Source organism: Myotis nattereri (assembly GCF_964212035.1).
Source record: "Myotis nattereri genome assembly, chromosome: 10".
NCBI classification, from domain to species: Eukaryota; Metazoa; Chordata; class Mammalia; order Chiroptera; family Vespertilionidae; genus Myotis; species Myotis nattereri.
In genome coordinates, this window is record NC_138085.1 from 40,106,086 (window position 1) to 40,131,410 (window position 25,325).

The 25,325-nt window shown below is 53.0% G+C and overlaps 3 protein-coding genes across 4 annotated transcripts; 1 reads left to right on the forward strand and 2 right to left on the reverse strand.

Moving 5' to 3' along the window:
* Positions 1-669: 669 nt before the first annotated feature.
* Positions 670-21,908, forward strand: PRADC1 (protease associated domain containing 1). Of its 2 annotated transcripts, XM_081101098.1 has the most exons (6): positions 781-902; positions 3,013-3,113; positions 3,587-3,696; positions 3,957-4,124; positions 17,446-17,581; positions 21,794-21,908. In XM_081101098.1, the coding sequence occupies exons 1-5, from the start codon at positions 836-838 to the stop codon at positions 17,564-17,566; spliced, it is 567 nt and encodes a 188-aa protein (XP_080957224.1). In that variant the 5' UTR covers positions 781-835; the 3' UTR covers positions 17,567-17,581; positions 21,794-21,908. The 2 variants fall into 2 exon arrangements, with proteins under 2 accessions (XP_080957223.1, XP_080957224.1); XM_081101097.1 differs by lacking the exons at positions 17,446-17,581; positions 21,794-21,908 and adding an exon at positions 4,314-6,203 and having other exon boundaries at positions 670-902.
* SMYD5 (SMYD family member 5) lies at positions 5,316-17,249 on the reverse strand. The gene is made up of 13 exons (XM_081101096.1): positions 17,138-17,249; positions 13,303-13,411; positions 12,192-12,331; positions 11,612-11,733; positions 11,200-11,269; positions 10,568-10,672; positions 9,759-9,821; positions 9,468-9,538; positions 9,043-9,149; positions 8,583-8,639; positions 7,597-7,691; positions 6,851-6,921; positions 5,316-6,755 (listed from the first exon to the last, which is right to left on the reverse strand). Exons 1-13 carry the CDS (start codon positions 17,231-17,233, stop codon positions 6,611-6,613), a joined length of 1,251 nt encoding a protein of 416 aa, XP_080957222.1. The 5' UTR covers positions 17,234-17,249; the 3' UTR covers positions 5,316-6,610.
* NOTO (notochord homeobox) lies at positions 19,665-25,016 on the reverse strand (the record flags this gene model as incomplete). The annotated part of the gene is made up of 3 exons (XM_081101545.1): positions 19,665-19,823; positions 22,284-22,498; positions 24,647-25,016. 3 exons carry the CDS (start codon positions 25,014-25,016, stop codon positions 19,665-19,667), a joined length of 744 nt encoding a protein of 247 aa, XP_080957671.1.
* Between the last annotated feature and the right edge of the window lie 309 nt (positions 25,017-25,325).

Genomic DNA, 25,325 nt, shown 5'->3' on the forward strand with positions numbered 1-25,325 from the left:
CTTATGCTAAGTAAGCTCTTAACTTGAGTTTTTTCATTTAATGCTCACAACCTTGTTGCGTTGGTATTGTTACCACGTACATTTTACAGACGAGGACGCTGAGTCTGGGAGCTTAGGAAAGATAGCCAAAGCCACAATTGCACAGAAAGTGGTAGAGAAGCTGTCGTGGGCACCGGGTCCCAGTGTCCGCTTTCCGGCTCTGCACTGGCCAGAGCCTCCTCGAGGGTGGGCTGCACCTGCCGCGTCCTTCGCGCTTCCACTGGGGCCGCGCAAGCACTGGTGGGACTGGGCAGGGGGCGAGCTGGCGGGGCGCCAGCGATCACCTGGGCGGTAGATAAATATCTTTCCGAGGAGGGGGTCGTGGAGGAGGAAAGCGAACTGGGAGAAGGCAAATCACGCCGTGAGGCGGCCGCGGGGAGAATCCCGCCGAGACCGCAAGAGCTGATGACCAGGACTTTCGGCGGCTGAAGCGAGTGCTGCCAGGTGCCCACCTCGTTCCTGGTCATCCCCTGCCAGCCCACCCTCCATTCCCGGAGGTCGCGCAGAGTCCAATCCAAACTGAGGAATGCTGGGGCGGGGCCGAGTGGGGGCCGCAGTTGCTGTTAAGAGTTTAGACCAATCAGCCCTCGGCCCCACTTCTCTCGACCAGTAGGAAGTGGGGTAAGGCGCAGAGGTAGAAAGTGTGGCTAGAAGAGCAGGCGTCTGAGCCAATCAGCCGTGGGCCTCGTTCCCATTCGCCAACCAGCGGCAGGAGCGGGCCCGGGGGTGGGCGGCCGGGGCAGCTGTCAGGCTGAAGTCCGGCGAGCAACGCGCGGCGCCCGGCCGGGCCCTGGAGATGGTCGTCGGCGCCGCGGGCTGGTGGTGTCTCGTGCTCTGGCTCCCCGCCTGCGTCGCGGCCCACGGTGAGCGGCAACGGGCGGAGCGGGGCTGTGCTACGGGGCGGGCCGTCCAGCTTGCGCGCTGCTCGGGCGGGGGGCCACGGGTCACCTTGGGGGACCCGCGAGTTCGGGCGGCTGGGTGGGTGGGTGCTGGTCCTTAGGAACTTGAATTGGGCGCAGCCTGAGCCTGGGCTCTGAGCCTCATCTCCCTACATCGAAGCAAGGCTCTCCCTTACCCCCACTAACGCCGACCAGGCGGCTGAGGGAGCCACCAAGAGGAGGAGGAACCACTAGAGATCCTGCATGCTGTTGATATGTATGTGAGCACATATGGTAACACACATCCCTACACGCGGGCTCACACGCAAGCACAGATGTACATAGACAACCTGCTTGCACCTACACAAGCACAGAAACATATATACCCACACACATACATATACCACGCGTAATTTACACAGATGAGCAAATGCAAAGGCCAGGCAAAGATGTGCGGGGGGGGGGGGGGGGGAGGTAAGGGGGTGTTTAGTGCTAATCCAGGCGGGCTTCCTGGCATTTATCTGTATCTGATGGCAAGTCCTCACTCCCGAGATAAAAGGATGCATAGCCCATTGCCAAGGCAGTGGGGCTCTCCCTGGTGGCTGATCTGGGCAGTAAACAAGGACAACTAAAGCCACAGTCAGCCCCACCCGGGCTCACAGTAGTGGTTTGGTAGTTTGTTGATTGACTGATGGACCGGTGGCCGCAGCTCTCACCCTTCTGCATTCCTCAGTGGGCTACGGAAACCAGAGGCTCAAGTTTAGGTGAAACATTACACTTTGGTGCTAAAGAGAAGTTCCCACACCCCAGAAAAACCTGGTTCTGGCAATTCTCTTCCTCAGTGCAGTGGAGCTGGAAATAGTTGTTCATTCAACAACCCTTATTGTGCACCCACTCTATCCTAGCCACTGTGTTAGGTAATGTGGATACAGCATGGAATGAAGCTATAAACGTATGGTCCTTGCCGTAGTGGAGGAGACAGACATTAAACAAAAAATTATGAATACTCTAGAATTACAAATTATATTGGAAGTATCAATGGAGAAAAAGTATATTTTGAATGGGCATAAAAGGAGGGCAGTCATAGAGCAGATTTCTCTGCGAAAGTGACTTTTTTTTAAAATTTATTTTATTGATTTTTCACAGAGAGGATGGGAGAGGGATAGAGAGTTAGAAACATCAATGAGAAACATCAATCAGCTGCCTCCTGCACACCACCCACTGGGGATGTGCCCGCAACCAAGGTACATGCCCTTGACTGGAATTGAACCTGGGACCCTTCAATCCGCAGGCCGACGCTCTATCCACTGAGCCAAACCGGTCAGGGCTGCGAAAGTACCTAACAGATGAGTAGGAGTAAGCCAGGTAGAGAGGTAGAGGTGGGGTGAGGTGAGGGTAGAAAGCCTCCCACAGAGAAAAGCTTGCAAGAGGACTCAGAGTGAAGAAACTGAAAGGGGTCCAGTGTAGCTTGAACAGAGGAAGGAAATAAGGTTGGAGTAGCAGCCAATAGCCAGGTAGAGCAGGGCCTAACTTGCAGGCCGTAGTTAAGAGTTTAGATTTTAAGTGCAAAGGGAAGCTGTTGATGGGTATTGAAGCCATGGGAGTGGTGACATGACCATATATGCTTTAAGATGTTTTAAGAATATCCTTGGCTGTTGTTTGGGGAATGGACCTTAGCAAAAAGGGAAGGAGGTAGACTGGTCAGGACAAGAAATGAGTCGTGGCCCAGGAGGATGGCAGTGGGACCAGAGAGTCAACTTTTCAGTTTTAATAGTGTTTTGTACCCAAACTAACACATCTTCACTTGGAAACTCTCAGGTCCACTTCAGAGCAAAGACAGATTAACCCTCAGAGATCACACTAGAGCTGTCTTCCTGGCTCACCTTTGCAAGCAGCAGCAGTTATAAATCTGTCTGTACTAACATTTACTAACTCTGTCTGTATCAACTCTATCCTCCCCAAGGCAGGGACCATCTATCTCACCCACCTGGAGGACCCACTTGGCTGAAACTGGGTCCCGAGGCCCTGACTATAGACAGCCTACTTGCAGACACAGGTCCATGGAGGCTTCTCATCTGTACTTTTTACTTTTCAGGCTTACGCATCCATGATTATTTGTACTTCCAAGTGCTGAGTCCTGGAGACATTCGATACATTTTCACAGCTACACCTGCAAAGGATTTTGGTGGCATCTTTGTAAGTTTGGGGAGGATCCCTCCTCTCTGATCCTGTCACCATCTTGTCCCCACTAAGCTGAGGTGATCCCTCTCCTCCCTCCAACCAATACTTGAGTGCTGGGACTTGGAAGGGAGCAGTGCAGGGGCTGCAGTGCAGGAAGGAAGGGCTTCCAGTTACTTCCCTGGGCACCACGGAGGGACCAATTGTCCTTGGAAACACGAAACAGTGAAAAACCAAGGGCCCTGCTAGCTCTACCTCTGAATGATGTAACTTAAGGCAAGTTACTTCATCATTCTGGGTCCGTACCAACTCCCTTGCCTGTCTCCTGGAAAGGGATAGGACAACTATTTTGTGAGAATGAAGTACCCAGCACACAGCAACCACTCCACACCTTTTCTTCACACCTTGTGAGGAACGGATGGATAGGATGTCAGCCTGGTCCTAAAGCAGGTGCGTCTCCTCACACGTCGACCTGTCTAAATGTCTTTCAGCACACAAGGTATGAGCAGATTCACCTTGTCCCCGCGGAACCTTCAGAGGCCTGTGGAGAACTCAGCAACGGTTTCTTCATCCAGGACCAGATCGCTCTGGTGGAGAGGGGGTGAGGAGTGGACAGGCACTGGCACAAGGGAAGGGCAGGAATAGGAAAGCTCCTAAGGTCAATGATGGTGGCAGTCCTTTGAAATAGTTTTTAAATAACTCATCATTTTAAGTCTCTTTAAGGTTATCCATGCTTTTTGGCCATTTATTGATGAGCCTTTATGAAAAACTGTCCATGGTCCTTTCATCCTCCTAGGGTGATGGCCTCGGGGAGGGGTAGCTAAGACCCTGCCTTTCCTTTGATCTCATCACCTTTTCCAGGGGCTGCTCCTTCCTCTCCAAGACGCGGGTGGTACAGGAACATGGCGGGCGGGCGGTGATCATCTCTGACAACGCAGTTGACAATGACAGCTTCTACGTGGAGATGATCCAGGACAGTACCCAGCGCACGGCTGACATCCCTGCCCTCTTCCTACTCGGCCGAGATGGGTGAGGGCTCCTTGTCTCTGGAGGTCAAGGGCAATCACCAGTCCCTCCCACAAGCCTCATCTTGGGGTGAACCAGTTGGAGGGTCAAAAGTCCTTGGGCTCTGGATGGAACTCCCAAGTGATGGGGACAGTGGGGCATGATGGGGTGCTGAGAAAGTGACCATCCCCACCTCTCTTCATGCCCTCCCAGCTACATGATCCGCCGCTCCCTGGAACAGCATGGGCTGCCATGGGCCATCATTTCCATTCCAGTCAATGTCACCAGCATCCCCACCTTTGAGCTGCTGCAACCACCCTGGACCTTCTGGTAGAAGAGTTGGTCCTACCTTCCAGCCAGCTCCAGGCTGGGAAGGGGAAATCCAGAAATTCTGCTGTTTGGGACCTGGAGATAGCATTTGGGGATAGGTGGAGCCGGGTAGAGGAAAAAGGCTTGGGCCTCTGCTAGGCTAAGGGAAGTCACACCACTGTTCTCCCTTCCCCAGGGCCCCCAAGGGTGTCTCATGCCATGGGAAGATGCAAGAAACATGCCTCAGGGCTTCTTGGCTAGAATCTGGAACAAAAGGGGCTAAAGGCAGGTGGCCTGAAAGCCATCTGTGACCTGTCACCTCACCTGGCTCCAGCCTCCCCCACCCAGGGTCTCTTGTGTCCTTCACAGCAGTTACTGGGGTAGTTTAAGGAGCTGGTGTTTGAGGACTTAATAAACCCTCACTGACTTTTAGCAATAAAGCCTCTCATCAGGGTTGCAACTGTGTCCTAGGATAAGAGCTCATGGGTGGGAGGGCCTTCAAACTCACCCATCTGGCCCCATGCTCTTGTGTTGAGGGGAGGAGATTGAGGCCCAGAGACAATAAATGACTTGTCCAAGGTCTTTTAGGACCACTACTCAGATTGCTAATCTTGGATCCCAACACAGCCTCCTGCTTAAGATCTTAGGAGCCATAGTCCCTGGGGAGAAGGCTCATCTTGCTGCCTAGTGCTGGGGAACCATGCTTGTCCATGGAGGATCCTTGCTCTGGGGATTTAGAACATCAGCAAAGCGGAGTGTAGGTGAGACCAGAGATGAGCCTAAACTGGGAAGCTAGAGCTCCCACCTCCTGCCATTATCTGATCTACCTTTCGAGCCTTTTCACCACCCACATGACTGCTGTGTGCTCCAGCAGCTTGTCAAGTCATTCTCCACCAAGCATGCCTTCAGAGCCTGTCACCACTCACATTTTATTGAGAAGGGTGGGCAGGCGGGGGTAGGAGGGGATGCTGGCTGCTGTGAAGGAGCAAGAACCCAATAGGCCAGACAGAAAGGCTCCACCTGGCTCATAATCCAGAGAAGGGCCTGTGGGCAGGCACCTGTCTTCCTAGGATCCCTTAGCAGGGGGATGTGAAGACCCCTTAGGGAAGGTAGGCAGAAAGGAATCGCAGGTGATGGGTTATAATTCCCACAGCTTCCAACACAAGAGTGAGGGGTACTGCTAGTTTGAGATTGGAGGATACAGTCAGGGCTAATCTCCGAGTGTCTAACCCAGCTCTTCTAGTTTCTGGAAGACTTCAGTGTTCCTCTGCGGAGACCCTAACGATGGATCGAGGCCAGGAGAGCCCCTAACTGACCCATATTCAACTGGTCCCAGGGAACCATTCGGAGCATCCTCAGGAGCACAGGCCTGTCACCCCCAGGCCTCAGCCATGCTGCTGGAGTCTTCAGTGGGAAGTGGTGTGAGGAAGGGGTAATGATCGCCCACATGCCCCTTCTGAGGGAAGCAGAAGCCTTTTCTGTACCCTGTGGGGCCAGCCACTGTGCCAGGGCCTGAAAGGCAAGGCACAAAATAGAGATTCTGGAGTTTGGGGAAGGAGTTAGTCTCCACTCCCCCAGATGTCCAAAGAGAGGACGGTAATTCCCCTGGCTCAGTGTTTCCTGGCAGAGCCTTAGGGAAAGTGTTCTGGAGGCCCAGTTCCTCCTTCCTGCCTCACCCAGCTGTGCTAGTAGTCAGGCAGTTGCCTTATAAGCTACAACGATGGGAGGTGGGGAAGGTGAGGGCAATGCACCCACCCTTCTTTCTTCTTCAATAAAGTAAGGCTGTTCTCAGACTGCCACTTTGTTACCCCCTCAATAGCAAGTAGAGAGGGGTGAGGCCGCAGATGGATGGGAAGGTGCAGCCACGGGGCCAAGGGGGGAGAAATACTGTCAGGCCCTGACCTTGGTTCCAGCTGCTCACACTCTGGAATGGAGTACATCAGGAGGAGGCCAATTCTGAAAGGCTCAGCCACAGCGCAGAACCCAAGCCACTCAGCAGCAGTGTCCAGGGCATGAGGTCTGGTGGGGAGTGGAGGGCCTAGGGTCCAGCCTCTGTCCTACCCTCTGGCAGAAACAGCTGGAATGGGGGGTGGGGGGGAGCAGGCAACGGGAATGGGGAGTTCCTTCCAAGCCTCTTCTCTGGGGGAAGGCCCCATTTTCTGGCAGAGTCTGGGGTAGGGCCCCTTCCAGGCATGGTGACATCACACATCGGTCATCTCGTCCCCCAGCTCTGCATCTTCTGCCTCTCCTTCTTCCTCCTCTTCATCCTCCTCCTCTGAGGTCACGTTGGGTTCATCAGCTTCTGCCAGGCATTTGGGGCAGGAACAGACAAACAGATAGTTTTCCCTGCAGCGGATGGAGGGATGGTGAGGGTGAAACGTCAGGCAGCTGCTGGGATAGAGGATCTGAGCCCAGCTGCCCACCTCGTCCCCAGCAGGCACCTGAGGATCTTGTGGCGGCTGTGGCGGCTGCGCTCCCGCTGGCAGCAGTCTAAGTAGCTGATACAGATTTCCTGGAAGGCAGAGGAGAAGTGGGGTCTGACAGTCTGTGCTATTAGATGGAATGAGGGACTCCCCAATCACTACTCTCTCTCCAACTTCTCCATCCCCAAGGGCCTGAGCTGCCCTTCAGTGACGGGGTGGGCTGCCCCGATCCATTCCTGTGTCCTCAGCAAGCAGGTCACTACAAGACTCTAATAATCCACACATGAGGAGAGAGGGGACTGCAGTGGGCCTCAGGCCAGGCTTAAAGGCATTAAGGGCAAGATCAGTGGCCAGGTTTAGAGGTTATCTTGGTGAGATGCAACTTGTCCTGGAAGGTTCAACCAGACTGTGCAGCACTGACAACCAGGACCCCAAACCCACACTAGCTCCCCATAGTCCCAGCCACAGAGCCATCTCCTGCTTTCTCAGAAGTTGCAGTCCTTTGTCACAGGTAGCTGGGGACTAGAACCTGGCACACGGCTGTTTCTCAAACACGGCTCTGAGGCTTTCCGGAGTAATTTTTTAAGAGGTGGGGTTAGAGCATATCTAGGGGCAAAAAGACTCATGCCCTGGGGCGTGGGTGGTTCAACTCAACAGCCGGAACTTAAGGCCCTAGCCACTGCCGCTCCCAAAATCTAGAGAACTTGCAAGGCCCACTGCCACCCCCCCCCCCCCATGCTCCCCACAGCTCCCGGCCCCCTCACCTCTCCTGGCTTAATATCCTCCAGGGCGGTGACATGCAAAAGGAAGTTGTTTTCTGGGAAGGAGGTCTCTGCATTGGGGACACAGCTGTGGTTGCCTGGGTCATGAGAGGCAGGTAATGAGGACTGCTGACTAATAAAAGCAGCCTCAACTCTGCAGAGCACTAGGTCCCATCCTTCCTTGTTTTCTGGAAGGATGGGATCTATCTAGGGCTGTGCAGATCCTGGAACTCAGGTTTGCTGACTCCCTGTCCAGTGCTCTTTCCTGAGACCATTGAGGCACAAGTGTATCCCACATCGCGCCCTCTCCCACCCCCATGTCTGCCCTCCTCACGGGCCACCTTGACTCTCAGTTGTGTTCCCAGCGTCTCACAAAAGAGGGACAGGGCTTTGAAAGGGCTGCCCGTGCCAGACCACTAACTCAGTCCTGTCTGCTACCGGTCACCTGGTAACAGCTGAGCCTAGCCCTCTGAGAGCTTAGTTTGGGAGGATGGAGTGGCTCTGGAACCTGGCAAGAGGATTTGCAGTGAGGAAACTAGAGGGTGGGAGGCTGGGAGCTAGAACAGACAATAGTCTGAGCGCACTACCCCTTCCCAGCAGGTGGGGACTGCCTGCTAGCCTGAGTTCCCTCCTCCCCGGCTCCTGAGGGCTCCCAGGTGCTCACCACACAGTCCCTGCCAAATGCCAAATTTCGCAGGGCAGTGGTGGTGCACAGCTCATACTTCCCTTGAGAAAATCAGAGCTCAGTGCCCTACAGAGCACAGGGCCTGACCCACTGGGAGTTTTTATATATAAACATATAATAAGGCACCAGCAGTCCAATGAATGAATGAATGAAAAACTGATGGGCCAAAAAGGACCAGAGGAATCTCCAAGGGAAGCTCAGATCTAACCCCCCTCCCAGACTCAACCCCATCAGCCTAGAAGGAGCGAAACAAGAGAGATGAACTGTGACTACAAGGGCACCGCTCCTCAATGTCAGGACTCACAGCAGCTCTGAAGCACAAAGAGGCCTGATCCTTCACAGTTAAGGAACTCGCCAGTTGCTGTAAGAAGTAATATGCAGGTGTTATTCTACCCATTTTATAGGGAAAAGGAAACTAGGTTTATAAGGAAAGGCACTGCCTCACCGTCCTGCCACCCTACCACACAAATGAGCTGATCCCAACCATTTCACCTGAACTTACATCTCCGAGGCATGAGCCTTGCTTTTCTGTAAATGATAGCGCTCTATTTGTCCAGCACTCCCCCACCCCCAGCCTTGAGCCTTTGCACAGATCTCAGGCCCATTTCTCATCGGAGTGTCCCTCAGACAGATCTGAAGCTTCCCACAGGCACACAGGATTCTGTCCCCCATCAACTCAGACGTCCCTGGGGAAAACTGTGTCCACTATTTGACCACGGGGGTGGGGGGTGGGGGATGGGGGGTGGTGTCTCCATTTCACCCACCTGCCTCGATGTCCTTGTACAGCTGGTCAATGAAAGCATCCAGCTGCTCGCGGTCCTGTGGCTTCAGCTCCAGAGCGTCACAGGCATGGACCCACTGGCTCAGGGAGCTGGGGGTCCCAGGCAGCGGTGGTTGGAGAGCAGGAGGCCCAGCTAACAGGGCTCTCCACCTCCAGGCACGTTAAACCCATTCCTTTCTCCAGGGTGAGGGCCCCGTCTTCCCCACAGACCAAGAACCCCAATCGGAGCAGACTCCACCAGCTCAGTCTTTCTGGCCCCCCATCACTATGTGCAATGTAGCACTCTGGCCACAGAGTTGCACCCTGTCCCACCTAGTCTTGAAGGGAGCTGTGGCTACCTTCCTTAATCCATTTCCCACCCAAGCCCCAAGGAACAAGTCCAATGTATCTGGAACAGTGTCTCCTAACCTGGTCCCAATTCCTTGGCCATTGGTCCCAACAAGCGCAAAGAGAGACCGGAATCCATCTGGAGTGAACCACTGTGGGGGAGAAAAGAGATGAGCGCTCAGGTTGCAGCCACTTGTTTTTCTTCCTGATACAACTCTATGTTCAGGCAGTCTTCTGTGAGTCAGTCCCACCCCAACTCCCGAAGACTACGTCGGCTGTCGCTCGGCTGTCCCAGTAGAAAATGCTGACCCAGTTGCCCCTAGAGAGCTGAGTGGCTGGGGAAGACACTGGTCCCACCCTCCTCACACTCACCTGGCTGAGTGCTTCCTCATAAAGGGCCTCTGTGAAGAGTCTCCGCAGAAGTTCCAGTTGGCCCTGGTTTAGGAAAAACAGGGAGAGACGTGCATCCCTGAGGATTTCCCATCAGCACCCAGGCAGGGCCCAGACGACCTTGTGAGGGAAGGAAAAGGGCCAGCTCTGTAGACTGAGCTTTCCCTGGGGGCAAAGGAAGGCCACAGTCCTTATTTGCAAAGAGCCACGGCAGTTCACGGGTCTACTTCAAATCAGAATGGCAAGCCCCAAATCCCTCCCTATTTTCCAGCCCTCATTGCCAGCAGGGCCGAGGAAGCCTGGCTTCGAACACCAGTTCTCACCACCAACCTCCAGCCACCCCTAACTAGCCTCCAGACCAGCCCGACTCTCCCCCTGCACCCTTTCCTCAGAACTCAGTGCAGGAAGACCCACCCCAGATGCCTTTCCACACATCTGCCTCCACCTTCACGCAGCTCCTGCGTGGAAATCCACTGGCCTCAGATTTTGTAATTCTTTGATTGGCAGTGGGTACTTACTGCTCCCTGACCCTGTGGCCCCCAACCCTCCATCTTTCATTATACCTGATACACCCACTGCTGTCCTATCATATCAGGGCACCCCTCCTTCCTCTGTCATTATCCCACTTCCCAGTTTGGGGTCCACATTAGGTCATGAAGTTAAATAATGGCAGGAATGTTAAGTCCTCTGAATAGATTTTTCACTAGGAAGGGACCAAATGTGGAGCTCCCTCAGGAAGCCACAGAATATTCCAGGCTATTGGGGTGGAGGGGTCATGGGAAAAGACCAACCTTGAATTTGTCCCCCAAGAGTTTGTGGACAATTTCTTCCTCCTCATTGGCCGTTTTATTACAGAACTGGGAGAAGAGCCTGATCCAGCGATCCTTATCCTTAGCCTGCAGTGAACAGATGTTTCAGGTCACATTCACACACCCCTGTGCATGCATGTGCACACATGGACTCAGACACCACATCCTTACTACCACTGTCGCCCCTGCATCACACCTGAGCTTCCAGGTAGACCCTTCCCTTGATCTGGGACTTCCTTCCGACCCTGTATATCCCCAGCTATCTCCCCCAGCTGGGGCCAATCTAGCCAATTTAACACTTGAGCAACAATAGTAATAGGAGGGGTTAGCATGGCTTCTCTCACTTATGTAAGAGACACAATCCTAAAAAAGTGGTGCTTACAAACCCAATGCATGAATTGCTGCTGCACAAGAATGTCCTCTCAGAGGTCAAAGGCTATAGGCCAGATGAGTGCCCACTCCCCCTGCAGATGTATGGTTATCAACCCCTAAGGTTTCCGTAGGAAGCAGCTTCCCTTAGAAAGCCTAGAGGAACGCTGCATCCCAGCAGGAGACTGAGGCCGAGGGCTGAATGAAGCCTTTTCCGCTTCCCAGCAAGGGTCAGGTGGGCTCACCTGCTTCACTGTGGCCACCATCCGGGCCATCAGCATGATGCTAGCAGTCTCAGGGGGGTAGTGAACACTCCTGGGGAGAAAGAAAAAGGTTTGGCTCAGGAATTCCCTCCAAGTAGCGGATTTCAAGGATGTCCAGTCTGATTGCTACAGACTGGAGAGAGACAGTCATCGGCAAGGGCTTGGACAGGACTTTACATTCCTATAGGCTTAATGGGAAAGTGTAAAATGTTGAGGATGGTGGGACTGGCAGCTCAAACAAAAGGCAGGGGGTTGGGTAATGTGACCTCTGTAAGAATGGGGTGGGGGAATTCTGGGAGATGGTAACTTAAGAAAAATGGCTGCATCTGTTGAGCCCAGGCAGGGAGGCAGGGGAGGGAGGGGTAAAGGAAAGAAGAGATGAAATGCCACCTACCTCCATGCCTCCTGCAGCTTATTGAGAGGATGCAGGGGGTCATCCTGGGAGGGGCCTGGGCACAGGACCCGATGGTATTGCTCAGCAGCTGCCAGCCGACATTCTGCACTGCAGTACATCACCTGTTGGAGGGTGGAGGTCAGCACCTCAGGCTGGTGAAGCACAGATGTCCCAGGTGGTACTCACCTCCTCTAACTGCATTCCTTCCACAAACAGCCCCTGAGCAGCAGCCCAGGGTACTGTGACACAAGAAAGCATACAGTGCTCTGGGGGCACATGAGGGGTCCCCTACTAACCCAGGCTTGTAAAACCATGGAAACAAAGAGAGCTTAGCAGGTAGAGGGGAGAGCCCCCCAGGATCTTAGGAAGAGGACAAGCTCCCATCCAGCCTATTTAGACAACGGGACTGGAACAAGAGGATGAAACTGCAACAGTAGCTGAGCCTTTCAATGTCTTATCCTACATTGTGGTTCTCAAGGGCTGTAACCAGGTCCATCTTCCCTGCTGACTCCCCAAAGAGGACTTCAGTTAAGGTCTCTTCCATCACTCCCTTTCTGGTACCCTCCCCAAGGACACTCACCTGGCAGTGGGGACAGTTCTGGTGGAGGTCCTTGCGCACAGTGCACAGCTCAGGGTGAGGCAGCACCTGGCCGGGTTTCCCCGTCAGCCTCCGGGCATTCTCCTCTGCCTTCTCCAGTGCCCGCAGGCAGTGGTCACAGGCTGAGCAAGAGAGCCAGACATGACAGTGTCTCGAGAGCAGGGTCCACATTTGTCATTTTCACAGCAGTATCCCAGGGCTAGAATAGTGCCGGGCACAGAGTGGACGCTCACAATGTTTAGAAAGTGAGGAAATGAATATGTTAAAGAATGAAATGCCCTGACTGGTTTGGCTCAGTGGATAGAGCGTAGGCCTGCGGACTGAAGGGTCCCAGGTTCGATTCTGGTCAAGGGCATGTACCTTGGTTGCGGGCACATCCCCAGTGGGAGGTGTGCAGGAGGCAGCTGATCGATGTTTCTCTCTCATTGATGTTTCTAACTCTCTATCCCTCTCCCTTCCTCTCTGTAAAAAATCAACAAAATATATTTAAAAAAAAAAAAGAATGAAATGAAGGAATGGATTTCATATGCATTCAAAAGTAGAGGATTAACTAAAGTCTTTCCTCTCTGGAGTCCCCGCCCTGCCTGTCACAGGCACCCTGCTTCTCAATGGGACTTAGTCTGTGGGGCTCCCATCCCTTCCCCCAGACTGGGCTTTCCCCACATTTTGGAAAAAAGTGACCCTCCTTCCACAGTTTATCTCTGGCCTAAGAAAAGAGTGGGGGGAAGCATGTGGCTGGTTTCTGACCCGTAATGCAGCCTTTTCCACCAAGGGGCATGTGGCCTTTGGGCAGAAGGCTCCACTCTGGCACGGAGCCCTTCAGCATGACATCCAGTCCCTTATATTATTAGGGTGGACTCTGAGTTCCACCTGAGTGACAGCCCTCCCCCAGGGAGCACTTCGGAAGAGCCTCTTTCCTACAGGCTCACAGCCCCTAACAGCCTGAGATCAGACAGTGTTCTCAGGCAGTTCTCCAAGGGAAGACAGCCTTTCCTCCTAACATCCCAGGGACACCCACCAGTAGGGAGTATGCAGCTCTCTCCATGCACAGAGGCAGCTGGGCCAGCAGCCATGAGGCATGGGATGTGCTCACCTCGGTAGCGATAAAGTGCATTCCAGAGAAACTGTGCAGCCACCAGGGGCCGTTCTACAAAGATGGTCTCCCCCTTCCGGATCAGCTGCGTGGCAAAAAGCCCCTTTCCCTGAGAGGGCAGAGAAGGAGCAGGATGGCCATTAGAAGGGGCAGAGGACAGTTCCAAGGCTCCTGGAGGGCCTCACCCCACATGCTACCTCTTAGCAGAGGCAGGAGGGTTCACGGAGCATGGTCAGCACCCCATTACTGCCTCCGCTCTGACCTACTTTCAGTCACACTTCTTTCAGCCTGTTCAGAGAAGAGGGCCCGGGCTGTCAGCCACCCCAGAATACCCATGGGGGAATTTTTAGAATGGCCACAGGAGGGCCAGAGCTCATAGCAGGCTGGGGCCTCCTGTACCAGGAGCTGGTAACAGCAGGGCAGCCTTCTCTGAGTCACCCACATGCTCCTCCAGGATCTGGGCAGTGATGCTACTATTAATGGTTGCACAGGAATCCTACACCATGGGAGAGGGAGGCCTAGTTTGGGGGAGAATGTACCCTATTTCCCTGGTTGGACGGAAACTCACAGCACCTGGCATAGTACCTGGCACTTAACAACTTCTCAGAGGTTACTCTGAAAAGAATGACTAATCACAGCACTAATCCTAATGCTTATTTGCTTGAACTTTTGAGCTAATTGCTTCACTTCTTTGCATGTTTCCCACATGAAAAATGAGTATTTAATGATATCGAACAGGTATTTCCAGGATATAGCACGGGCCATGCACCCCATAAGCTCTAGCACCTTACTACTCCAAGTGAGGGGATGGACTGGCAGCCTGGGCATCAGCTAGGAGGCCTTCAGAAATGCAGAATGTCCGGCCCCACCCCAGGCCTGCTGAATCAGAATGACTTTAAGAAGATGCCCAGGTGATTCATGTGCACGTCAGAGTTTGAGAAGTAGTACGTAGTCTAAAGCACCATACACATGGGGAAAAAGACGAAGGATGAGAAGACAATCGCTGAATTGCCTCTCTCAGAGTGCAGAGGGATTCAGGAGACAGCTTTAGAACCCAGGGAAGTTACTGGCCCCCCCGAGGCATTTACTTCACCGTTCCCTCAGAGAAGTGCCTTGCAAACACTAAATTGTCACAAAAGGGAGAGAGAAAAATGATCAGCACAGCAGTTAAATGTCCTGTCATGTGGCCTCACGGGTAGCACCCTGTCTTCTAGCATTGGCGCTCTGGCTAGACAGGGACACCTCCCCAAGTCAAAGCAGCAGGAAGTGCAGACCAGAACAGGCCCTGCGCAACCCATGAGCCACAAAGCTCAACCATCTGAACAGCTCTGGGAGCTCTCACAGGAGAGTGGGGCCGCTGGAGCAAAACCACTGGGCAAAGCCGTGGATGCACTTTGGTTGTCTTCCTGAAAGCCCCACCCCGTACCTTGTGGCCCCTGGGACCCAATCTCCCAAAATGAAATTTGGCCTTCTGCTACGGGACACAAAGATGTGAATGTTATCTCTGACAATCTCAAACCTCAGTATTAGATAAATATTGATCTCTGTCTTGAGGACCAAAATGTAGACAATATCTAGTAATCAAAACAAAGTGAAAAGCAGAACTGTTCCTCTATAAAACCACACATTCCCCCAAACATATGGAAGTGTTTCAAGAAAACATATTTCCAAGAAGCTTGGAGAGAACTGAACCTGAATGGAAAGGGCACAAAGTATGCAAATATATTTCCAATTTGGCAAATAAATAAAAAATGTTGTACAAAACTCTAAGACTGCACTAAATTTTTTAAATCTTTATTAAATGGATGATTTTATAAAAAAATATAAATTGCCAAAACTTAATTCAAAAGTAAGAAAGCCTCGCCTGGTTTGGCTCAGTGGATAGAGCGTCAGCCTGCGGACTGAAGGGTCCCGGGTTCGATTTCAGTCAAGGGCACATGCCTGGGTTGCAGGCTCAATCCCCAGCAGGGGGCATCCAGGAGGAGTCAATCAATGATTCTCTCTCATCATTGATGTTTCTATCTCTCTCTCTCCCCCCCCTCTGAAATCAATAAAAATATATTTTTTTAAAAAGTAAGAAAGCCTAGAAGCCTAGACAGACTAAAAAGCAGTGCTGTTTTCTGGCTGATGTGTACCAGTATGGCATTCTGGTTGGCATCACTGTATTTGATCAGGTTTCTGTTATGATTAGTCACGTCCCTGGCATAAGAGTTGGCAAATTTTTAAGAAAGCATTCTTGCCAATATCCACAGAAGCAATAAAGTGATCAAAACTATCCCATGTGAAGCTCCTAATCTATATGGTTTTATGAGCCAGCTCTGTCAGATGAAAGAATAATTCTCATGCTATTTAAACTATACAGTAATGTAAAGCTTCTCCATTTTACTCAAAAAACAAAACATAACTGATGTGGTAACTGGGGAAATTACACAAAATAAAATCATAAACCAATCTCATTTGATGACTGTAGATGCAAAGAGCCTACTATCTTGTCACTAAGTCTGGGTAGATGTATGCTTTTCTCCAGCAGCAGGTCGGGTGTAGTCATGGGGAGGGCAGCCAGCTCATTCTTCCAGAGCTGGGGTTTTGACAGGACAATTAGGCAAGGAGAGTGGCTGGCGTAGTAATGGAGTGAGAGGGAAGAAGTGAAGAAAGAAGGGGGCCGAGAGATGGGAGGCTAAGTGATGGTAAAGGTGAAAATTTCTGCATGCCAGGAGTGCCGGAATGAGACACCATCCAAGTGCAAGCCAATCAACACTAGGGGCCCTGGGGGGAGATGGAGGTGTGAGCAGCTCCCCGGATGCAAGGGAGTGGAGTGCCAAGCACGGAGAGGAATGCTCCCTGTCCCCTGGGCGGAAAGGGGGCAATGGAATTGGGTTGGGCCTCTGACATGTTGGGCAAGGGCTAAGGATACACACAGCCCCTCCACAGGATAAATGAGTCAACCTCTAGTAAACAAAGAAATGCCAATGAGAACAAAGCAGTACCATTTTGCACATATCAATCAGCAACGGCAACGATCAGAGAGGAAATCCTCAGTGCTGGAGAGAACAAAAGGACGTGTGCTGGGAAATGAGCTGCCCGATCTTTGATCTCCGGGAAAAATCAGGTGGAGCGCAAGGGCCTACAGATAGGGTTTGGCTGTGGACACTGCCGCCCTCCCGGGAATTCAACTAAAACGATTATTTAGCTCTTAAAAACGAATACTCAGAAATAGGTTTAGGAGACGGGAAGATTTACTGCTGCATCAAAAAGCCGTTTCTAAAAATGTGACCTCACATATCTGCACAAGACTAGGATTGCCGGTGATTCCCCCCCCCCCTTCTTTCTTTACATGCAAGTTCACATTTCTTACGACGAACTTTTAAAAAAGCAAGAACAAAAGTGACAAAATCACCTCACTCTCCTGCTCCACCCCTCCAAATGCTCCCAGGGGCTGCAGGCTCCGGTCCAAGCGCTCCCAGGCCCTTCCTCACCCCAATCCCTCCAGAAAGTTCCCCGAGGACCCCCGTTTTTTCAACCCCGTCCCCCCGGCTCACACATCCCCGCCCACGGCGCCAGGGGCCGAGGGGCACCGATCCGCGTCCTGGGTCGGGAGCCCCGGGACCGCCCCCCACCCCCCGGCTCCGCCTGCCGCAGCCGGCCCGGTTCCGCGGAAGGGGGCGCGCACGGAGGCGCGGAGGCCCCGGCACAGCGCGTGACCGCCCCGAAGCCTGTGCGCGGGGACAGACCGAGCGCCCCGCCGCCCCCCCACCCCACCCCGGCCGCCAGCCGCCTGGGGTCGCACGGGGCTGTTCCCAAGGCCGGATGGGGTGGGGGTCTTCTCCGGCCTCACCTTGGAGCTGCTCACGAAGCGAACTTCCACGGAGACCCGGGCCCGGCCCGCCACGCCCATGCAGAAGGAGAACACGTCGCACATGGAGGCCGCCATCTTGGGCGCGCCTCCTCCTCCTGACCCTTGACCCGGGCCCGGGAGGCCCCGCCCCCACTGGCCCCGCCCCCGGTTTGGCTGCTGGGGTGGACCCACGCGCGAGTCCGAATTTGGGTCCGTGTGATCTGTGTTTAGATCCACCGGTGTGTGGACTGGGTGGAGCTGGGCCTGCCTTTGTGCTTTTTAAACGAATGTTTTTATTGATTTCACAGAGGAAGGGAGAAGAGAGAGACATCAAGGATGGGAATCATTGATCAGCTGCCTCCTGCACGCCCCCCACTGGGGATCCAGCCTGCAGTCCCTGCATGTGCCCTGACCGGAATGGAACCCTGACCTCCTGGTTCGTAGGTAGGTGCTCAGCCACTGAGCCACGCCCGCTGGGTCTGCCTTTGTGCTTCTACATTTGTGCAGTTTTGCATCTGTCTGCCTTCGTGGCCAGGATGGGCCTGTATCAGAGCTGGTGTGCTGTGTAGTTTTGTTGTGTGCATCTGTGTCTGAGTTCATGTTTGTGTGTCTGTTGTCTCTGTCCATTCACTGGCGCGTCTTGACTAAAGCAGGTCTTTGCACCCAGTCGAGGGGTAGGACAGCAGTGGGCAGAGTTACTCCTATCCTCTCTAACCCTCAACCAGAAGGGAAGGACTAGCTTACTCCACAAAGCCTGGCACAATAGTTCCCTTTTCCGTGGGCCCTCTGGCAGCGGGGCAGACAGTCCTACCAATGATCAAGTTGGACTTATTCCTGTCTCAGACTCTTCAGCGGCTTAGGGACTTTGCAGCCGGGGCAAGGGGCGGGGTGGAGTAGGATCCATGGTGGACGTCATGTCTGAGATCCCCTAAAATTATATGCAAGTGAGTATACATATGCACATTGTCCTGACAACAAGAGAGGGGCTGTTTTCTCATTCAGGACCCCAGGAAGCTGCAACCACTGGTCTCTAAGTCATGGGTCCCCACAGTCAGGCCTGACCACCATGCCCTGTTTCCTTGTCTTCCAATTGATTCTGTACGCTTGAAAAGGGACCTGTGTCTGCTTCTGCTGCGGTATCATGGCGACATTTGGGGATTGAGTAGAGCCCAGTAACTGCTGAAACGGTAACTGTTGATTTAAAAAAAAAAAAAAAAAAAGTGAGCCAGTTGTTCCTGGAAGAGGCAGAAAAGATTCAGCTGGGTTCTTTGATTAATGGAGTTGCCTTTGGGTCCAGCATTAGGGAGGATTTCCCTGAAGATGGGTACAGAGAAGCGTTCTTGGAGCTGGACTCTGGCCTCCCTCATGCCTACAGCCTGGTGTCCAGGAGAGGATGGTCCACTGCTTTGGGAAGCAGGTGGTTTTCCAAGGCTGACTCTCCTGCCCGCCTTTCCTCTCTCAGAAAACTAGAGCAGCAGGGACCGTGCCCTCTTTCACCACCAGGTGGCAGGGCAGGCCTCCTTCCACCAGCTCACCTCTGCACTCTAAAGAAATACCCGCAACAGCGCCCCACCCAGGAATGTGGAGCCTGAGAGAAATCTGCTCTGGAAATGCCTGTGACTGTCTTCCCTGAGGTAGGCTGTCAGTTAGGCTTCTTAGAGACAAACCAAGCAGATTCCGGGGAAGGAAAGGGAACTATGAGTCAGGGTAGTGAAGAGGGGTAAATAATCACTGTTTTATGAAAAAAACAGCAGAGTTTATGGTAAAATGCCACCTTGGCAGAGGAAGAGGCAAATTACTGTATATAAAAATGAGGGGGGGGGGGGGAGGTTTCAAGGTGGGAAGCTAGAGAGAAAGATGGTGGTCAGGGTAGCATGTCTGCTTCAAGGAGGCACCTGGGCCTGAGCCCCTTCTGAGAGTTATGACAGTTCAGACAAAACAAGAAAGCTTTGGGGAACCTTGTGAGGGGAAGTGGACTAAATAGCCTACCGTTCCCTCTTTTTTTTTTGCTGTCAACTCTACCATTTCTGTCGGGGAAGAATTTTCTATGCCCAGACATTGATTCAAGGAGCCTCTCTCTGCTCCACAACCAGGCCAGGAAGAGATTAATCCCTGGGGAAGCCAGGGCTGGTACAGGCACCACCAACCCAGGTGAAGGGGTCTATAAGCCTTGACAGTTGCCACACACACAGCACTGGGCCTGGCACACTGTAAGTGCTTTACAGACATCATCTTAGCCCTGGGAGCTCTAAGCTATCAACACACCCATGACACAGGTGAAGAAAAAAGGCTCAGAAGTTCAGTAACGTGGCCAAGGACATAGCTGAAGGTCAAAGTCTGTGCTGCTGACCGTTACATTATTGCAGCTCCCAGGAGTCAATATTGAAACGTTCTCAACGGTTCAGATTTCTCTGGTGCCCGTTGACCCCGATGAGACTCTTTGTTAATATGTAGAGCAGGTAGGTCCAGTGCGTGTCCCCAGGAAGAGCTAGCCCAGGCAGCCTGGGTTGAGCCTTCATCCCAATCCTCAGCTGTCCCCTCCTGACTCCGTGTCTTCTCTCTGGATGATGGTGTCAGAGCTGCTGGAGGGCTCGTCTGGGGAGGCAGCCATGGCAGACACAGCTGGTGGTTTCAGCCTTTGCTGCTTCTGATACTTGACCCTGCGGTTCTGGAACCAGACCCTCACCTATAATTGGAGGCAGTGGGCAAAGATCAGAGTGTGACTAGCCATTCTCATTGCTTCCCCCATTCCCACAGTACCCACTCCACTCAAAATTGGCTCTTCCATTTAAGGGAAGCATTGCCACCAGCACATCTTTTCCTTAATTCCAGTTGCCATTCATTCATCGTTCATCCAACAAGTATTTTTTGAGCTTCTATTACGTACTAGGCACTACTCCAGGTGACGGTGATAACAGTGGTGAGCAACAGAGGCATGGTCCCTGCCCCCATGAAGCCCACAGTCTAATAGAGAGAGAAACTAATAACAAGCATGAAAACAAACACCTAGATAAATGCAAGTGGGGGTAAAACAGGCGTTTGAGTCTCTCTGAGACTCAGTGGATAAGAGGCCAGCCTGGTGGGGACCCTGCCCTGGGTATGAACTGTAAGAAGGCTCTGAGGTAGAACCAAACTTGGAGTATTTGAGGACCAGGAAGGAGGAGAGCATCCCTGGCACAACCAAAAGTGAGAAGAGAAAGTAAAGGAAGAGAAAATGGAAGAGGCCAGTGAGGGCCAGATCACCCAGGACTGTGAAGGTCAGGGGCAAAGAATGTCAACTTGAAGGCTTTTAAGTGGAATGTGACATAGTCCTATTTACTTGTTGAGTCTTATTTACATGGCACATCTGGCTGCTGTGTGCAGAATGGATGAAAGGAGATGCAGGGGGATGACAGGGAGGTTCTTGCAGGTGATCCAGCAAGAGCTGGGGCTGATAGGACTGGGGCTGATATGGACTGGGGCAATGGAGAGAGATGAAGCGATTCCCGCAGTATTTTGGAGTAGAGGTGACAAGGCTTGCTGACGGGTTGGTAGCGGGAGAGAAGGGGAAATCTAGAATGACTAGGTATTGTGAGCAGCTGGAGGGATGGTGGGGTCACATGTGGGGAGAGGGACAGATTTGGGGAGGGGAAAAACGTCAAGAATTGAGGTTTTAGACGTGTTAAATTTGAAATGCCTATCCGTAAGACATCCAAGTGGAGACCTCAAGAAGGGAGTTAGATGTACAAGTCAGAAAAGGGAGTCCTTGGCTTATAGATGGTATTTCAAACCATGAGAATAAATGAGATCAGCTAGGGAGAAAAATTTGAAGTCACAAAGAGAAGAATAGCCTACAAAGGCAACAGAGAAGTGGGCAGAGAGCTGAGAGGAAAACCAAGAGAGAGTGTGTCTGGAAACCAGGAGAAGAGTGTGTTTCAATGAGAAAAGGAGCAGCCAGCTGTACTGAGCGGTGGAAGAAGAAAAGAAAGGACCGCATCTGTTGACTTTGGCAACACAGAGGTCGTTAGAGACCCGGATGAGAAGTTTCATAGGAATGGACGGGAAAGAGTTCGCATTGGAAAGAGTTAAGGAGTAGATGGGAAGTGAGGACATGGGGACAGGGAACATAGCCAGTTCTTGAGAAGTTTGTGAAAAGAGCAGAGAAATGGTGCAGTAGCTGGAAGGGAGTATGGGTGTTAAGGGAATGTTTATTTTTAATATTCAGTTATTTGAGTACCTACTTAATTTCACTGCCAGCTCCTTATTTAGCACAAAAACGTAAAGTTCTAGGTTAATATTTATAAACTAGAGGCACAGTGCACAAAATTCGTGCATGGGTAGGGTCCCTAGCCGCTGCTGGCTGCCAGCCACGGCCTTCCTTCACACCCACTTGGCCTGGTGCTGCCCACTCACCTGCTCCACCATCCCACCACGGTCCTGCTCTCATCAGGGCCCATTGGGCCGGCAGCGCCTCCACTACCACCCACTGCCAGCACCATATCACCGACACCCGCCATGTTCTGCGCCCCACCCTGGTGGTCAATACATGTCTAACTTCTGGTCAGTTGAACTCCCGCCCGTAGGGACAATTTGCATATCAGCCTTTTATTATATAGGATATTATGTGATGTTTCCGTAATGTAATTTCAAATGGGGCTATTTTTCTCATTCATGCAGGGAGTATGCCAATGAACACATTTCGTACCGCTCAGGAGTTTTCTCGTGTTTCGCGCGCCATCTGTTAAGGACCGCTCACGACTGTTCTCGTTTTTCACGCCCATGGAAAAAGGAGTGAATCTAGTGTAAATTTTGTTTGGTCCCTCTTCATAGAGGAAAATGTTTTACGCAGTACCATATGTTAAAAAAGTACTAGGGACTTTACTTGTTTCATTGTTTTTGTAAATAAAAATGTTATAATTATTGAAAAACAACGCCTAAAATGCATTATGATGATTTAAATAACGTGCAGTTTGCCCCCAAACGTGCGGTCATTGGCGTATGCCTTAGAGATTTCCATGCGGTACGCAATGTGTTAATTAGGCCTGCCTCCCCCAACAGCCTGGCACGGAAGAAGGAAGCCTGTTTCTTCATCCCAGCCACCAGGCTCTCCCAGAGAGCAGTGTCTGTCCCCAGGTGCCGCCTGGGCCCCAGGAGGCTCTGTCCCTACCTGGTTCTCTGTAAGGTGGAGCCGGGCTGCCAGCTGGGCTCTTTTCTTTCCTACGAGATTGTGCTGTTTTGCAAACACCTTCTCCAACTCTTCCAGCTGCTCCAAGTTAAACATAGTTCGAATCCTCTTTTGGGGTCTCTCCGTGTCCTGAAGGTCCTCACGTGGGGCCCAGCCTGGGGGACTCCAGAGGCCTGGGCAGTGAATCAGCTCCAAACCTAAAGAGTAGGAGGGGAGGTTAACCAGCACCCACAAGCCCACCGCTCCACGGCCCGGCCTTGCCCTTGGCTGGGTAACACAGCAAGGGGCATAGTGGGAAGAGACTGCACAGAAATAACAACACAAGTGAGACAGAAGGGACAGTGTTGTGAGACTCCTGCCGCCACGATTCTCCAGCTGAGTGGCTTAGCTTCTGACCCTAAGAGAAGTTGTTGAACCTTCATCTCTCCTTGCCCTCCACTCCTTTCCTTGGCTCTCTCAGGGACCCCACAGGATGAGCAGAGAAGGGACCCTCAAGGGTTCCCCCTTTTTGTTCATCAAACAAATACTTTTTGAATGTCTGTGTGTCAGGCATGGTTCCAGGACAAAATAGAAAAATCTCTGTATAACAATAGAAAAGGTAAAGAAAATATTGAGTATGTCAGACAGTGATTAATACTAGTGAGAATATAGCAGGAAAGGACAGTGAGTGTGTGTGTATGTATGTTGGGGGGAGGATAATTTGCATTTTTAGAAAGGAAACTGAGGTGATATTTGAATAGGGCCACTATATGCAGTTTGTGCTCTGCACAGGGGTACCCAGCTGGGAGGGTAAGTGGAGTCTGAAATTCTGCTCGCTCTTCACAGGCCAATAGTTGCCCCCTGACAAGGTGCTGTGTCTGCCTGAAGGAAGGGGTGACTTTTCCCAGTGCACACACAGGTGCTATTCAGCTCGCCGAGATGTAGACAATGGAGATGAAGATTCGTCCACCAGGGGCAGGTACCTGAATTATAACGCGAAAGGAACGAGAAAGTGGACCATTTGGCTGTCTGGGAGGGGAGTGTTCCAGGCAGAGGAACGGAAGTGCAGTGCTAAGACCCCCTCAGCTTCCCTTAGTCTTGGGGAGGCTCCCAGGGCTGCAAACTGCTCCAGTGAAGGGAGTGAGGCCAGGACCATGGCTGCCCAGGACACCAACCACTGAGCAAACCAGACTTACCGTAAGTGTAAGCAACATAGCAAGAGGTGAGACACATTAATAGGGTCTGATTAAATAAAGTATGGTGCACCCTTACAATGGACCACTCCGAGGTGTAAAGAAACTCTATGTGTATTGATATGAAAAAGTAAGGCACAGAGCAGTGTGTCTAGTATGGGGGAAAACGTGTGTGTATTCAGGTATTAAATATGCAAAAAGTACTTCTGAAAGAATCAAGAAAGGCGTCATGGATTGCTTGTGGGATGCGGGTAACTAGGTCTTTGAAGGTCAGCCACCTAGTGGTAGAGGGAATTTCTCCATCTCTTAGTAAACATTTTTTTCTTCCTGAAATCAGATACTGTATTAGTAAACATTTTGACATTTGAACTGTGTGAATGTAATAGCTATGCAAAAACGAACTTGAAAATGGGACAACTTTAATGTAAAGAAGTTACGTGCAATTCAGACCTCAGATGGGTGAGGAGGTTAGAAACCGTGGCGGGGTGCGATGGGGCTGGCTCCCGTCTGCAGTGGCATGAATTTGCATGGGGTCGGGAACCCAGGGTTTCTCTCCAACATGGGTGGGAGGCATAGCCCTCCAGAGCCCTGAAATCACTCTAAGAAAGCAGGCTCAGAGAGGTTCAGGGTGGAGATGAGCTCGCAGAGGCGTGAGCAGTGGAGGTGGCACTGGGGCCTGGGGATGGCCAGCTCCCAGCAGCTCCCCGCTAACCTGCACCACCTGTAGCATCTGCTCCTCCCGGCTAAGACGGGGCCATGGAGTCACCATAAAGGCTGCTTTGGGGAATAGTCTGCGCCACCAAGCATGGTCCAAAGGGGGTGTGGGAGGGAGCAAATCCCCCGTGGAGGACGCCGAACCCCCTGCAGTCCCAGCGCTGGCCGTGGTAGCCTTCCGGGCCCCGCTTGGGTCCGCCGGCACCTCTCGCTCCGCACTCGCCCTCACACTCAGCTTCTCCCACCTCAGCAGCCTGCGGGGGAAGCCTGGCGCCAGGGGCTGCTCTCAGCCAGCCCTCCGGGGCCTCGGTTTCAACTGCACGGTCAAGGGTCATAGGGCCCTTTCCACTCCGATCGTGTGCGGTTCCCAAACTCAGGGACTAATCCTCTAACCTGTGCAAGCCACTGTCGGGGCCTCACTCTCCACCTACCCCGCCTGCTTCCCGGGGCACCTCATACCTGTGACGCCGAGGCCCTGGAGACCGCCGAGGTGAGCCGCGCGCAGCCCCAGCGCAGGGGGCTGGGGGGACGGCTGGTAGAGCCCCAGGCTCAGGTAGGCGGGCAGCCAGGGAGCGGGGCACGCGCCGGGCAGACCCGCGGCGGGAGACCGGGAGGGAGCCTTCCAGATGCCCGAGGAGGCAGGGGCGCGGGCGGACAGCAGGGAGGCGGCGGGCGCGCGGGGCGCTGGCCTCGCCAGGATGGCCTCGACGGAGAAGGAGGACGCGAGGTGTCGGGGAGCGCGGGACCCGCCGGGGTCGGCGCGGGGCCCGGGGGCGGGAGGGCAGCCTGCGCGCGGGCACTGGGCCTGGTCCCTCGCCGGGCTGGGCATGGCGCGGCCCTGGCCGGGACGGTGCAGGGGGCTGCGCGAGAGGCGAGGGCGAGCACCCTGCAAAGGGGAGGAAGACTTGCTGGCGTCGGAGCGCCCGGGTCTTGGGCTAGGGCTCTTCAATTTGGCGGGCGGGGCGGGGATGGGCGGGGTAGGATGGGCGGGGCGGGGCAGGGCCGCCTTTTCCCCTGCGGCCCAGGCGGGGCCGCCCGCGACCTGCGGAGCCCGGGCCCGCCATACACTATGCGCTTAGGACGCCCAGTTCCCCAGTTCGGGGCGAGCCAAGGGGCGCGCGGCGCCAAGGACCACACT